Source organism: Puntigrus tetrazona, chromosome 19 (assembly GCF_018831695.1).
Source record: "Puntigrus tetrazona isolate hp1 chromosome 19, ASM1883169v1, whole genome shotgun sequence".
Classification (NCBI taxonomy): Eukaryota; Metazoa; Chordata; class Actinopteri; order Cypriniformes; family Cyprinidae; genus Puntigrus; species Puntigrus tetrazona.
This window is the reverse complement of record NC_056717.1, coordinates 13103059-13118708: the sequence shown is the minus strand read 5'-3', so window position 1 is coordinate 13118708 and position 15650 is coordinate 13103059. Positions and strand designations below refer to the sequence as shown.

At 38.0% G+C, this 15650-nt stretch overlaps 2 protein-coding genes across 2 annotated transcripts; one reads left to right on the top strand and one right to left on the bottom strand.

Moving 5' to 3' along the window:
• Nucleotides 1-831: 831 nt before the first annotated feature.
• On the top strand, nt 832-4495 carry zgc:110239 (uncharacterized protein LOC550326 homolog). The gene is made up of 11 exons (XM_043217498.1): nt 832-1028; nt 1199-1258; nt 1338-1430; nt 1528-1700; nt 1790-2039; nt 2111-2306; nt 2484-2674; nt 2777-2868; nt 3320-3481; nt 3695-3884; nt 4160-4495. Exons 1-11 carry the CDS (start codon nt 983-985, stop codon nt 4345-4347), a joined length of 1641 nt encoding a protein of 546 aa, XP_043073433.1. The 5' UTR covers nt 832-982; the 3' UTR covers nt 4348-4495.
• Nucleotides 4496-4627: 132 nt separating this feature from the next.
• Nucleotides 4628-14028, bottom strand: si:dkey-166k12.1 (organic cation transporter protein). Its single transcript, XM_043217983.1, has 10 exons — nt 13111-14028; nt 12331-12365; nt 11577-11731; nt 10190-10358; nt 9498-9612; nt 7600-7703; nt 6706-6917; nt 6513-6621; nt 6174-6374; nt 4628-6072 (listed from the first exon to the last, which is right to left on the bottom strand). The coding sequence occupies exons 1-10, from the start codon at nt 13432-13434 to the stop codon at nt 5970-5972; spliced, it is 1527 nt and encodes a 508-aa protein (XP_043073918.1). The 5' UTR covers nt 13435-14028; the 3' UTR covers nt 4628-5969.
• Nucleotides 14029-15650: the final 1622 nt, after the last annotated feature.

The window sequence follows — 15650 nt, the reverse complement described above, 5'->3', positions numbered from 1 at the left end:
AATAAAGCATTTTGGTTGAAATTTTGTGTCATTATTACGTTGTTACACAGCTCATCACATTTTTTGATTTACAGCGACTTAATTGAAATGTGTATCTTCCTTCATTTAAATCTTTGTTAATAATTCTATATTCATAAAAATATGATTTTTGTGTATCATTTAGTAAAGTGATGTTAACCAGTGTTGTAGCCTAATGGTTAAAAATAAAAGACATTCAAAAACAAAGGTCAGTTTTTAGTCTGTAAAGAGTCCATGGTGACTTTGCTCGTCAAACTCCAAATGAAATGTAGCTACTGATATTTTTATGACATTTTCTGTAAACTAGAGTTCACTTTATCTACTGGAGTCTACTATCCGCATTATTTACTAGTTGATAAAAATTCAATCGTGTATAATTGTAATATAATAATAATGTAGTATAAGAATAATGATATCACATTTATGTAATCATTTCTTTAAACCATTTTGTAACTTGATCGTACCAGTGCTATTCAACCAGGAAGCCTACGCCTGTTAAGTCTTGTTTATGGTCTTGTTTTTTCGCTCTCAGTAGCTCATCTCGTGTTTCAAGTATTTCCGCTATGTTACTTGCCATCTCGCGTGTCACTGCATTTCACTTGTAAGAGTTTTTTTTCTTTCTTGTATTTGTCTCCTTTTGGCGCTTAATTCGCGTTTGAAGCTGTTCGTGCAGTCAGAAACGCGTTGCGATTTGTAATACATGTAAACTTCTAGTTTGAAATGAAGTCAGCATGTTTAACCGCTTTAAAAGAAAACAGCTGACGACGGTCATGTGACAGCATTAGACCTTCTAGTCATATGACTTTAATTCAGTCCCTCCTTCCCGTGTTTTTATTGGAACTTTCTGCTACGGCGCGTCGTCTTTCGGCGTCAACACTCACGATAAACGTTTCTTGTTTGCTTTCGGGACGCTTTTTTTAAACCATCTCCTGTGGATGTCTGTCCGGTGTCTTTAGGTTAAGCTATGTGGCTTCTTCTGGCTGGGTTAGTGCTGCTGGTGTGTGCTGCAGGTAAAGTGCTCTCTTTGTAAAACAACACACAACAGGAAGAAAACACAAAAGCGATTGCTTGACTTAGCGACTGAGACACGCTTCCTGTGGCGTTTTAAGTACGAACGCGATAGTATTTCCTTATTTATATATAATACTTGTTTTATTTAGACGTCTGTTTTCGTCCTCAGATGCTACACCGGTTGGTGGCAGAACAGTTCCTGATTTTGGAAAGCTATATCATGTTAAAGGTATATTTTTATTTACGTGCACCATACATCCCAGTTCAGGTCACCTAATTTGAAAGTTACATATCCCTCTTTTATGTAGGTCTGCTTTCTTTGCCTTATGCCGAGATAAAGGAGCCATTTGAAGCTTGGTATGACCTCAAGGGCAACAGAAGTCGAGTCGACTTTTATCACGGTCAGTTAACATCACATTTTAAATCAGGCCGTATTTGTATGTACATAAGCTGTGTGTAGTTTATGTATGTCGTTTTCCTAATTGCTTCTGTCTATAGGTACAGTCAGCACTTTTTTTATTGGAAATGACTTGGATTATGGTGCCACTTACAAGATCACTCCAGTCACCACTGAGACTGAATTCAATACTATGAAGTGTTTCCAGCTTAATGGTACCAAGCAGGATCCGATACTTCCACAGTCAGCATTGCCTGATCTGCAGGGCTTTGAAGTATGTACTTCCCGTATTACTTATTACCTTCTGTGGAGCGAACCAAAGCGACAAAGGCTGAGGTGTTTATGAAATTGTCTGTTTTGCAGTTCGAAAAGATGGAGTATTACGCAGGCGTCCTGTGTGAGGTCTGGAAAAATATCACTCAGGTTGGCCATAAGAAGAACACGTATCGTCTGTGGGTCACACGTCCAGAGGGAAGGGATTCCCCAGCCACCCCACACCACTATGAGATGATGGGCTTCAACACCCTGCTGGGGTCCCACTATGATAAATATCTTATCGACTACAGTGACTTCAGCCCTCAGATTGATTCAGACATTTTCAAACTGCCTGAAGGTAAATGAAAAATGGAATATCATATTTATCATTCGCGATGCATCTAATCAAATGCTCACATTTGTTTGTAGGGATGGCCTGTGGTGACTTTCCTGGTCCTGGTCTGGAGCATCATTTATTGGCCAACCCCATCCAAGACCTTGTCCATACCTCCCCCGTTGGTCACGCTCACCGTATGTTCGGCCACTTTAAGGAGAAGTATGAGCGTCAATATGAAAATGAAAAAGAGCATGAGGAGCGTGAACACAACTTTGTTCATAATATTCGGTGAGGCAAGAATAATGAACATTTGTACTAAGATTTGGTTACCTTACATGGAAATGTCAACAAATTATTAAACTCTAAATAAATGAGAACATGAAGCTATGGTAATCTATACAAAATTAACAGGAAGCCGTCTGTGAACTTGTCTGAAGTACATTTTTACATACTTTTTTCCTTTAGGTATGTGCACTCTATGAATAGAGCGCGTCTTTCTTTTTCCCTCTCTATCAATCACCTGGCTGATCGGTCACAGGAAGAGCTGGCCATGATGAGAGGACGTAAAAGGACTCATGTTCACAGAAAGGCTCAGCCTTTTCCCTCTGAAATCCGCTCTATAGCCACCCCTGACTCCATAGACTGGAGGCTGTATGGTGTGTGTTTTGTTTGAGTTTGTTGGGTTGGATGTAAAGTCAGAATCGTTCCATGCATGTCTAAAAATTCGGATGATACACCGATATATTATGCATTTTCAGGTGCTGTGACACCAGTGAAAGACCAGGCTGTGTGTGGATCCTGCTGGAGCTTTGCCACGACTGGAACAGTAGAGGGAGCACTTTTCCTGAAGGTAAATCTACACAAAAAGCTCCAGACACATACTAACCTTATTTTGTAAGAGCGGGCCATTTTTAACACCGGTATGTGAGAATTCACGTGTCGGCCACTTCAAGTTATTTTAGCTGTACAAAAAGAGCTTGATATTGCAAACTGGTATTTATCATGTTTATTATCACAATCATAAACGCACTTGTTTGTAGCTGTTGTTTTCTAATTACCAGTGCAAATAAGAAAATTGTTATTTTTACTTTTTATTCTCTCTATTGCATGTGTCAGGGTGAAACTGATAATTCATGAAAATAATGTTGTCCTTTTTAATCAATGATTTAATCAGCGTATGTCTTACATATTGACAGTCTGCTTATTTTATGAGTGGATCTTTTGTAATGTTCAACTTAATAATGTGTTTTACTTCAACTGACACAGATTTGAACTAGTCCTTGTCTTGCTCTCTCTGTTAGACGGGACAGCTGACGTCATTGTCCCAGCAGATGCTGGTCGACTGTACGTGGGGATTTGGGAATAATGGTTGTGATGGAGGAGAGGAATGGAGAGCTTTTGAGTGGATGATGAAACATGGTGGCATTTCTACCGCTGAGAGCTATGGAGGGTATATGGGCATGGTGTGTGCATACATTATACATCTCTACCTAACACAACCATTTCTGATTTATTTAAATAGTTGTTTATTTCCCAGCTTGGAAAATTGTATAGGAATTTACATCTATAATCAGAAACAGTATTTTCTGATTGCAGTAAAAGGTCTACCTATTATAATTTTTTCTGGTCCATAAGATATTGTTGGTTAAAAAGGGTCAAATCACTATGTTTTTCAGAATGGTTTGTGTCATTATGATAAGTCCTCCATGGTGGCGAAGTTGAGTGGTTACACTAATGTGACCAGCGGTGATATTGAGGCACTGAAGGCCACTATCTTCAAATTCGGCCCTGCAGCTGTCAGCATTGATGCTGCTCATCGTTCCTTTGCCTTCTACAGCAATGGAGTGTATTACGAACCAGCATGCAGTGAGTCTTCACAATAATTAACATATTATTTGCTTTGTATAATTTCCCTAATCATCAAAAAAAAAAAAATATATATATATATATATATATATATATATATATATATATATATATATATATTACATTACAAAATAAAATGTAATATTATGAATATACATAGTGTTTCTCAAAACTATACTAATGCATATTATTTTGAGTAAAGCTAATGTATTACAGATTGCCTAAAATCAAGTATGCTTTTTTCCCTGTTTTAATTTTTGTTTCTATATCCACAGAAAATGGGACTGATGACTTGGACCATGCTGTGCTTGCAGTTGGTTATGGGATCATAAATAATAATCCCTATTGGCTAGTGAAGAACTCCTGGTCCACTTACTGGGGTAATGATGGTTACATACTGATGTCCATGAAAGACAACAACTGTGGTGTGGCCACTGATGCTACTTACGTGACATTAGTCTAATATACTCACATCCTTCAAAGAAATAACAGCCAACAAGTTGACAGAAGAATTGTTTTCACTGATTTTATTGCAGATGCTGGACAGTTGATCACAGTTTTATTGTGTATCAGTTGGAATGTCAATAAAAGAAAAAGTCTTAATAACAAAATGCTTATTCATTCTAAAATCATATTAAGACGCGCATTCCAACATGAAGCAAAAGTAACTGGTTCACAGGCAATGGTCAGTAAATTAGACCCCAACTGATTTATTCTGATGTAATCATAATTTTAAGACTGAGAACTGTTGTAACTATCCAGTTTTTTTAATGTCTGTTTCCCTTACAGTGCCCTCCTCTGTCTTCACATTTCATCTTGTTAAAAGACATCAAATTTATCCATGAAACCTCCAACACTAAGTTGGCCAGTGTTTCAGTTTAATTGTCCAACCCCTGTAAATCTGAACCCCATCGATATTTAAAACATTATTATAATACAATTGTTAATTCCTATCAAATATTTCCATGCAGTAAAAGCACATTGCCCCATGTTTAAGAAGTTAATGTCAAGATACAAAATGAAAAACTAAATTGTGTTATTTGGCAGTGAGATTGAAGTCTATAAGTTTGTGATCACAGCAATCGCATGATCTTCTGCAGTAGTGTATGTATCATTGGCTCATGCAAAGTTGGCAACACACATATCACTTACACTCTACATGAAACCTCTTTATATAAATGCATATGATGATGGCTTTTTTTTTCATTGAAGCAACAGAAAAAATAAATGCAAACAAACGACAGACAAATCTGCACTAAACAGAAAACCTTTCCCTCTAGCTACTGAGCTAAGATAATTCAGAATACTAATATGCTATTAAACAATTTCAACCAGGTGTAATTCCCAAACATTGGATGCAACATGTCAGCTATAGTAGTCAATATTTGAATTGAATCAAACAAGTTCATCAAAGTTGTCCTAAGAAAAGAACGCATTTTGATTTTATGACAACTTTAATGAAAGGTTTTGATCCACTTTAAATGTTGACTAAAGTACTTTACAAAGAAGGCACTGTTTCACTCTCCACTAGACCAAACACTAAAAGATTTGCCATTTTCTGGCAGTTGGTGTTAGTGGGAGGTACATTCTCATATTAGATGGCATATGATTGGGCAAAAATCTACACAGTGCAGGGACCAAGAATATTTTGGTACACTTGCCAGAAGAAAACAAAAACACATTTTAAATGTAAATATCTGTCAAAAGTAAACTTAATGAATTTAGTTTGGCTTACTAATTCACAAATGTTGCCTTAATGTTTGTTAGAGCATTTGTTTTGCACAGAGGTCTGATAAACATTTGATGCACAAATCCAATTGCTTTCAGACTCAATCATTCATTTTTATAAAGTTTACTCTTTAGTTTTATTAAAACTGCTAATCCTAATGTAAATCAATCAAATACACAACCTACAGCCGTTTCAAAAAATGTCTAAAATATTCAAATATCAGTAAAAATCACAAAAGAGACATTTTTGTATCAAAACCTGAACCATTTTCAAGTTTCACTGATTATCAGCAAGACTAATAATGTAAACACACTAGAAGTCGACACTGCATAGGGTTTGTGTGTGATCATATATGTCTAAGTGGACTCATCTGCTAAACTCTGCAGTTCCTGTCCTTCTGCGTTGCTTTGCAATTGGCTGGTACGTACAGGAATTTGTCCATCATATTTCAGAGCCGACCTAAAGGAGGACAGAGGAGGATAAACTATTTAAGATGTGTTTTCAGGATAACAGGGTTTTATTTTGTAGTCCCTTTAATTGTATGTGGTGTTATTATTTACCTCTCTGTATCATGAATGCTGTCTGGTAGTGGTTTATTTGCAGTTTCAGGCAATGCTAGGGCAAGCACCGCAGCAAGCAGAGGGGTGGAGCCAAATATCACCATGGGCACAAAAGGTGTATGGCGTCCAAGCAGGTTTATTAGTGGCGCTAAAACTCCACCCATCCGTGCAAACATAGAAGAAACACCAATACCTGTTTGCCTGTAGATGAAAAAATAGCCAAAACAGATATTATTTCCACATGTTTAAGTACATCCTGGAATCAAGAATGCACAATCTTCACTCCCACCTGACCTACTAACAGATTGTGGCTTTTGAGAAGGTTTTGTGTGCAAGTACCTGAGAACAGTCGGGAACAGTTCTGCAGAATAAATATAAATGATGGCAAAAGATGCTGTAATTCCAAATTTCCCCACCATGGCCAAAGCAGTCAGAATATGAGCACTGTCTAAGAGAAAAAGTTCGATAAGAAAATAATTCAACAGACAAATAAATTGTAGAAAAGTGCCTCTAGCCATTTTTGAGCGGTCACCTGCTGAAACAGTGAGGGTCAGTAGACATGCACTGCCTCCCACAGCCAGGAACACACTCAGTGGGATCCGTCGACTGCAGGGCAGGAGAACCAGCACCAGCGATCTGGCAGGAATTTCCACCAATCCAAACATGAACTGAGTGAGGTAAAGGTCTGCCCCGAGGTCAGACACACCCAGAGACAGACCATAATACACCAACACATTAACAAACCTGGAGAAACAGTAAATTAAGGGACACCTTTATGTGTCTGAAGGGCATGGTTTCACAGACGAGGCTTAAGCTAGCCCCAGACTAAAATGCATGTTTGAGTTGTCTCAACTGAAAATATTTGTCTCTGACATGTCTTAAAATACGTCAGTGTCATTGTTCTGTGTCTAGATACAAACCTGTAATGTTTTCTTCTCAGGCATTCTTGTAAAAGTTGCTTAATTTAACTAAGGCCTAGTCCTGGTTTAAGCTAAGCCTCGTTTGGGAAGTAACTAGTTACCAGTAGCCAAATGATGTAATTTAATTACATGATAAATATAACTGCAATCAGCTACAGTTAATGAGAAAAAAGTGTAATTAACAATTACTTTTTAAAGATTTAATTGATTTTTACAGAATTTAAGAAAATTATTATGATATTATGATATTTGCCTCAATATTAGTGATTTTCATGTTATGAGACCATGGTAAAACATCATAATAGCCATTTGAAATATAGCAAGAATAAAAGATAAAGGCATAATCAAATCTAAATTTGCTTTTTAAAAAGTTAAAAGTCTTTTTTACAGAAAATACAAACTCTTTCCAACTTTTTTCTCAAATAAAAATATGTATAAAATAGTTTGAAATTGAAGAAATATAAATATACATATCTACATATACAGCATACTCCTTGTATTCTCACCAGATGTAGAACAGTATAAGAGCTCTCTTCCTCATCTGGGGAGTTCGGAGCAGGTCAACAGCTGTATATTGACTCCGTCCTTGTGGACTCTCATATTGCTCCACCTGTGATAGCGAAAATGACACTTTAACGAGACTCCACTTTTTTGTAAACAGGCTCATTCTCCAACTCCCCCTAAGTTATAAATCAAGGAAGTTCGCTGCCGTTCCATGGCCACAGCAGGAGCAGTGATGATATCATGCAGCACCTGTTTTCCACTATTTTCCACAGGCACTGCATGATATCACTCTGCCTGCTGCAGCCATGTTAAGGCAGCAAAATTATTACGCCGGAATGAGAGTATAGTTCCTATCTGAAAGATTGTGTGGGGTATGCTGAGCATTCAGCTTTGCCATTTAAAAATACACTATATTGCCAAAAGTATCCGCTCACCCATCCAAATAATTGAAATCAGGTGTTCCAATCACTTCCGTGGACACATGTGTATAAAATCAAGCACCTAGGCATGCAGACTGTTTTTACAAATATTTGTGAACGAATGGGTCGCTCTCAGGAGCTTAGTGAATTCCAGAGTGGAACTGTGATAGGATGCCTCCTGTGCAACAAATTTCCTCACTCCTAAATATTCCAATCAATTGTCAGCTGTATTATAAAAATGTGAAAGTGTTTGGGAACGACAGCAACTCAGCCATGAAGTGGTAGGCCACGTAAACTGACGGAGAGGGGTCAGCGGATGCTGAGGCGCACAGTGCGAAGAGGTCGCCAACTTCTATTTCTACAGACCTCCAAACTTCATGTGGCCTTCAGATTAGCAGAGGAACAGTGCGCTGAGAGCTTCATGGAATGGGTTTCCATGGCCGAGCAGCTGCATTCAAGCCATACATCACCAAGTGCGATGCAAAGCATTGGATGCAGTGGTGTAAAGCACGCCCCCACTGGACTCTAGAGCAGAGGAGACGCGTTCTCTGAAGGGACGAATCATGCTTCTCAATCTGGCATGATGGATGAGTGTGGACTTGGCAGTTGCCAGGAGAACGGTACCTGTCTGACTGCAGTGTGCCAAGCGTAAAGTTTGGTGTAGGGGGGATTATAGTGTGGGGATGTTTTTCAGGAGCGAGGCTTGGCCCCCTAGTTCCAGTGAAAGGAACTCTGAGACATTATGGGCAATTCCATGCTCCCATTTTGTAGGGAACAATTTGGAGCTGGCCCCTTCCTCTTCCAACATGACTGTGCATCAGTGCACAAAGCAAGGAGACCTGACCTCAACCCGATAGAACACCTTTGGGATGAATTAGAGTGAAGACTGAGAGCCAGGCCTTCTCGTCCAACATCAGAATGGTAAAAAATTCCCATAAACACACTTCTAAACCTTGTAGACAGCCTTCCCAGAAGAGTTATAGCTGTTATAGCTGCAAAGGGTGGACCAACATCATATTGAACCCTATAGATTAGGAATGGGATGTTACTTAAGTTCATATGCGAGTCAAGGCAGGTGAACGAATACTTTTGGCTATATGGTGTATATTTACACAGAGAACAGTTGTTTTAAAATCTAAATTGTACATTATACATGTATTGCACATCTGTTTTGCAGTTCAAGTTATCCAAACACACATACATTCATAACAATGGGAAACCTTGCTAAATGTATTAATCTGATGACGTGAGAGTCATCTACTTGTTGCCCTGGTGATATGAAGTAAAGCTTTAGACTATCACTTCTTAAACACTAAAAACAAAGGCCCCTTGGTTGCCCAGGGTGGGGGATGGTGTTGTCATGGTGGTGCTAACAGAGCTATTAGAAGGTTTATGGGATTTGAAGTTTGTGCCAAAGCCGTGACAAGAAAAAAGCCAAAAAGAGAAAACAGAGAGAGTAAAAGGGTGCAAATTTTTGATACCTGAACTGTGGGAGGTAAGGTGCGACCATTGACCATAGCTGCCTTACGCAGAAGATCAATCGCTTCCTCATTTCGGTTATTCACCAAAAGCCAACGGGCTGAATGTGGAAGAACCCTGAGAAAAAGGAGGAGAGGACGATGAAAGGAGATTTATGCTGTCAGACTGATAAAGGCAGAGGAAGTGAGGAAGTCAAATGAAAAAGAGAACTGAGTGCTGCTTTTTATATACTCTTTTGCAACGCCCAATTGTGTAAGGTCAAATTACACCATTAGTGGTTTTTACAGTAATAAATAACAAATTTAGTGCTGTCAGATTATGAAGTATAAATATATGTAAATATTTTCAAAATATTTACTGTGTGAGTATTTATATATACATAACAAATATACACAACACACACACACACATATTAAGTAAACAAAAACTTTTCTTTTGGATGCGATTAATTGTTTGACAGCACTAAAATGTACATTTATATATAACTTTTTAAAATGTTTGTTTATCTTTTAACTTAACTTTCAACTGCAACAGTATTTCACACAATCAATTAACTGTTACTGAATTTGTGATCAAATGCACGAAGCCTAAAAAACTCATTTCAAAAACAACCAAACCTCTTATCGACCACAAAAACTACTAAACTCCACTACATGCATGTGTTAACTCACTGTACATGTTTGTGTTGTCTCACCAAATGTAGAATATAAAGAGAAATCCTGGAGCAGAGATTGCCAGCTGCAGCTTTCTCCAGTCTCTGATGAGATAAGCCACACCTGCCAGCAGCATGTAGCCAAAACCAAAGAAGTAGTCAGTGAAGATGCCAGCAAGCATCCGTCTCTGTGTGCAGGTCCACTCTGTGCCTGTGTAGGAGGGGTGAGGGGAGGATAAGTGTTCAGGGTCGTTAGGTTTGGGGTTTAAGGGGTTAATCTATAGGGTATTTGGGTCTGTGGTAAAGAAAAAAAGGGTGTTTGTTACTGCTTATAAATATGACAAAGGCACTGTGAGAGTGATGGGGATGGGGGCAGTTGAAGGGTTTGGGTGGAGTACAGGTAGAAATTAGTTAGAGGATAGTGAGAGTTCATGGGTTTAAAGAAGGTTATGTTTGCATGTTGGTATTTGAAGTTTTGCAATAAATCAGGAAAACATCTCGAGAACACAAAAATGAGGGTAATATTGAGGTCCATCAGACTCTCCACCTATGTACAGACCACCTGCTACAAGTCAGCGCATGTCTGAACTTGTCACTGGGGTATAATATCACATTCCTATATCAACTGAGAGGAATATTTTTTTGGTATATAATATAATACAAAAAATAATACAAAAATATAATACATGAAGTATGCAGATGAGTAGATGTTCACTATGCAAGTTTTATTTAAAATATCGTGAAGATTTTTCATCCTGCATGGCTACCATTTTGGAGGGGTGGTTGATTGCAATTTCACTTTTTTAACGTTAGCGTGTAATGTTGCTGCTTGAGCATAAACAATCTCTGCAAAGTTGCTGAAAGTTCAAGGCAAACAGAGATGTCATCTTTTAAAATCATGGCAGTTTAATGCCTACAAAAACTGCTCGTAGGGACTACAATGAGTCACAAACCCTGATAAACCCCTCATTCAGATCATCATATCACCAGCTAAGCTAACAGTTCAATAACAAATCACTCTTGCGATACTTTGATGTCACTCGAACACACCTAAAACACTTTAACAGGAGAGGGGTCAGAGGTTAGATGTAACCTTTAGTAAAAAAACACAGATTCTCAGTTATGTCAGTTAATGTTCGACTCACACTCTATTGTTAGTAAATGTCTATAATTATGTGAAGAAACATGCATGATCAGTGATAACTACTTAAATAGATTATGTTAATTAAGTGGATATCTTCCTTATATTAAAGGGATGGTTTCAAGTTTTTGTCCATAGTGTACGAAAGGCTACATACTACGAAAGGCAATGGGACATGAAACTGTTTGGTTACCAGCATTCTTCAAGATATCTTGAAGTGGAACTACATGAGTAAGTAAGTACATCCCTATAGTGACTAGAGAGTTACTTTAGTACTCCAAGTCTCACCTAGAACAAATGCATTGATTATCACGCCCGATATGGTCATTCCTATGATGAAGCGCAGGGTCACATAAACAGGGAAGTTTGGGGCGAAGGCAGCAGCCACACCAAACACTGTCTGAAGGGCTAAAGACAAGAGCATGGCAAACCTCCTCCCATACCTTACAGAGAGAGAGAGAGAATGAGATGAAAAAATGCTGGTGAATTTTTTTTTTTTATTATTATAATTATAAAATAGAGGCTTAAAATGTTATAGAAAGTACAAATGTAAGTCATTGTACTTACTTTGTAATAAAATCTCAAAAATGTGATGCCAATTTAACATTGTACATTTTTTGGGGGGGCTATTTTAGCGTTTTAATAATAATTTACTACCGTGATAATAATAGCAGTATCTTAATACAGTCACATTTACAAGATATAAAGGCATATTGGCACTTTGCCCCAGCCTCCTGATTGAAAAACAATGAATTATAGGTCATAAAAAATATATAGACCACTAAATTGGAAACAGTGAAGTGTATTATTTCTCTGCGAATGCATAAATAGCTCTAGGCAATGTGCAATTGGCACTGAAATTTATTAAGCATGCTGTGGGCATTTAATGCATGAAGAGTTGGATGGGAAGCAGGACAAAAAAGAGAGAGAGCAATGGGCAGGGAATTACCACTAGTTTCTACTAGTTAGGTTGCTAAGGGGAACAAAGCATAGATGTGAAACATAAAGATGCAAATGTGTGTGAGAGTGTGTGTATATATACCTGTCTGCCATAGCTCCAAACACATATAGGTCCCACTGCATAAACATACACAAAAACATACACAAAACACTATTAGTCGATAAAAATGATTACTGACATTATTATCATTATTATTTCATTTATTTACCATTTTTCTTCATGGCAAATACTAAATTTATTCATTACCAATCAAACGTATTTACGATTTATTCAAGTCCCTTATGCTCACCAAGGATACGTTTATTTAATCAAAAACACATAATATAGTGAAATATTATTACTCTTTAAAATAACTGATTTCTATTTTTCGTAATTTATTCTAAAATGTATTCCCACAATGGCAAAGCATCACGTGATCTTTCAGAAATCTGCTCAAGAAACATTTCTTATTATTATCATTATCAAAGATGAAAGATAGTGCTGCTTAATAGTTTTCTGGAAAACTTTATGCGTCTTTTTGTCCAGGATTCTTTGATAAACAGAAAAGAATAGCATTATTTGAAATTAAAAACTTCATAACAATACCGGTGTTTTAATATTTTACTCTCACCGTTGCTCAATTTAATGCATCCTTGCTTAATAAAAGTATTCATTTCATAGGGGAGAAAATCGTAGTGACCCCAACCTTGTATAGCTTAAATATTTCAGATAGTGTAACATTACATATTATATATTTTATTTTATTGTATGTGCTTATTTAATAGCCTACTATTGTTAGGTTGAGTTAAAGTTCTTTGTACCCATTTAAGACAATAAAAACTTGACAATGAACTGTGCTGAATAACGCAGCCCGGCGTGTACCTCCGTGACAGTGGTGCTCTGGAAGATTTCGTGGCTGTACACCCATCCCGTCTCGCAGGTTGAGCGCGCGCTGCGGTTCTTTCCCGAAACGGCTGCGCACGAGTCCGCGCGTCCCGGCAGAAGGGCGATGCTCAGGTTCCCGAAAGTAAGAGACGCGTCCTCCGTCCCTGGACCCCGACAACGGTGGGGCGGCGTGGCGCCCGTGAAGACGCTCGCCATCATGTGAAACGCGAGAAAGATCTGCGGTAGACATATCCACACATACAAAAGCTTCTGGTATCTCCCGAAGCCACCGACTGTGGCCAGCAGCTGATCAAAATTCATTCCCGACCTTGGAAAAACAAGTCTCGAGGCGAATGAGCCGTCACGCCCCCATCAACAAAATACAGTGGCGATCAAAATTAACGTAGATTTCTGAATATATGGCAGAAATACAAATTGTGTGTTTTTACATCCAGGAGAAAGCTCAATAACACATATTTACGCGGCACGTGCCACTGTGTTGTTGCTCTAAAACATCATCTTAAAATTATATTTGCGGCTTAAAAAGACGCCCAGACAAATCCCGATCAAAGCACAAAGGCAATTAAAAGCCCAAACAAGTCAAAGTGAGCTGATGTCCACTTTCCAGGCGCCTATATTTCCACGACAGATCTGGTTTGACCGACGAGAAAGGAGCGGACCGAGCACCGCCGCGTCGCCTTCACTCTTTCGACCAGCAATCGTAAAGAATACAAAGAACAATAAAAAAAGCCAACTTTAATGTTTGTCCTCTGTTGTCTGGAGTGAAGTGGCTGGTTGGTTTGGAGTTTACCCGCGGCTGGTGAAGCGTCTGATGGGAAGCTCGGCTGTGGATCAAAGCTCTCTGTAAATTAGTCCCACGCGACCCACGCCTGCACCTTGCACGGGAAAAACAACCTCCGGCTGAAAACAACAAATGAGACAATGACTTGGAGAAACAAAAGCGTGCCTACAGACAGAAAGAAGTCAGAAAGCTTTTAATCTCGAGCGCCAGATACTTTTTTTTACAACCTTTAAAACAACCGCCGCATCAGAACAGCAAAAGACAAATTAATTCTAAGCGTCCAGGCGTTATTTGTTTTTCTTAAATGCATACTGGATTGCCTGCATTATAAATGAGTGATATCGGTAAGGGCTAAGGAGTGGTAATAAAAACGCGTGAATAAAAGCAGCTGCTTGAAAGCGAATAGGCTTTAACACAAACTATTTCAGAAATAACAAACACGTTTACATTGTTGCCATACATTCTGTTTTCATTATTGCAATTGTTTATGTTATCATGTAACCAGTGAAAGAGTTGAGATGCAAGAGGCCTGTAGCAACATTCATCAGCCGTGAGGTTATATTTTTACGGTAGCCTAATATTGGTTGGATTTCATTTTAATGTATTGCATCGAATTGCAACTAAAGTTTCTGATGTTATCAGTATTATATACATTTAATCTAAATTATTCAGTTAATCACACATAATGTCACCATTTTAGGCTAAATAAAACGATCATTTTTATCTACTTTGAGGTGGCTGATTAAGAAAGTGAAATCTAAAGCGTCTGTATCCAGCTAAGGTTTATTTATTAGTCTTGCCAGCGACTCCCAAGGTTTGACACAGTGCATGCTCAGCTGCTAAAACAAATGGCCTTCACTTTCTAACGTGAAAGGAATTTAGTGGGAATGTGTCCTGGGGAGCTTGTTTTTGAGCAGAATTTCACTTTTTACATGTTGTGAGGTACGGAAGGTGGAACATAAATTATCATCTTAAGTTCATTCAGTAGTTTTAGGCTATTAGATGTAAATTTGTCTCTTTTGATGCGACTTTTACGAAATATAAAGTTATTTTCAATGTATTATTCGTCATCATGTACCTCTAAGGAGGGTCATTTGTCACCTGCCATTTAGCACACACTTTTGTTCTTTAAGCATTCTCATACTCTTTAACTAAAAACTAGGCCTAACTGTATTTTATGAGGCCTGACCATTGAACTGAAGCTCAATAGAGTTGTTCAGTCACCACAAGTTGCGGGATAACCAACAAGTCTAATTTGCAAGAGAAATCTAATTTCCTGTGGGTTTGAACTCTGACTGGATTTATGAGTAAAATAACATCTAAGCTAAACAGTTTTGTTTCGACAAGCAAGTAAACTTAATTTCTTGAGGTAGCAGTAATAACCAAGGACTATACAATACACACACGCACACACACACACACACACACACACACACACACACACACACACACACACACACACACACACACACACACAAAGATTTATTAATAAACAGTCGTTTTTTAAAGTCCACAGTGACCCTATAACTTTAAAATGCTCTTCCAGGTTTTATAAAAAAAAATCATATTAATAGTAATAAAATAAACTATTCTAATTCTATTCTGAATGTATAGTCTTGTAATATTCTGCTCATCTTGGCTCGGGAACGTTGCGTAAGTAATATGTTTGATAATCTTTTTTATTGACCAGTATTTTTGATTATTACATTTAGATTTACATATGAACTACAAACAC

Bases quoted from the DNA above. Each gene is read 5' to 3' on its own strand.
- zgc:110239 (XM_043217498.1), top strand. From the start codon at position 983: ATGTGGCTTCTTCTGGCTGGGTTAGTGCTGCTGGTGTGTGCTGCAG. The intron at 2,307-2,483 runs GTGAGGCAAGAA...TTTTTCCTTTAG, and splicing joins AACTTTGTTCATAATATTCG to GTATGTGCACTCTATGAATA. The intron at 3,482-3,694 runs GTGTGTGCATAC...TATGTTTTTCAG, and splicing joins ATGGAGGGTATATGGGCATG to AATGGTTTGTGTCATTATGA.
- si:dkey-166k12.1 (XM_043217983.1), bottom strand. From the start codon at position 13,434: ATGAATTTTGATCAGCTGCTGGCCACAGTCGGTGGCTTCGGGAGATAC. The intron at 10,359-11,576 runs GTGAGACTTGGA...CCTCCTACACAG, and splicing joins AATCAATGCATTTGTTCTAG to GCACAGAGTGGACCTGCACA. The intron at 7,704-9,497 runs GTATCAAAAATT...TCGCTATCACAG, and splicing joins CCTTACCTCCCACAGTTCAG to GTGGAGCAATATGAGAGTCC.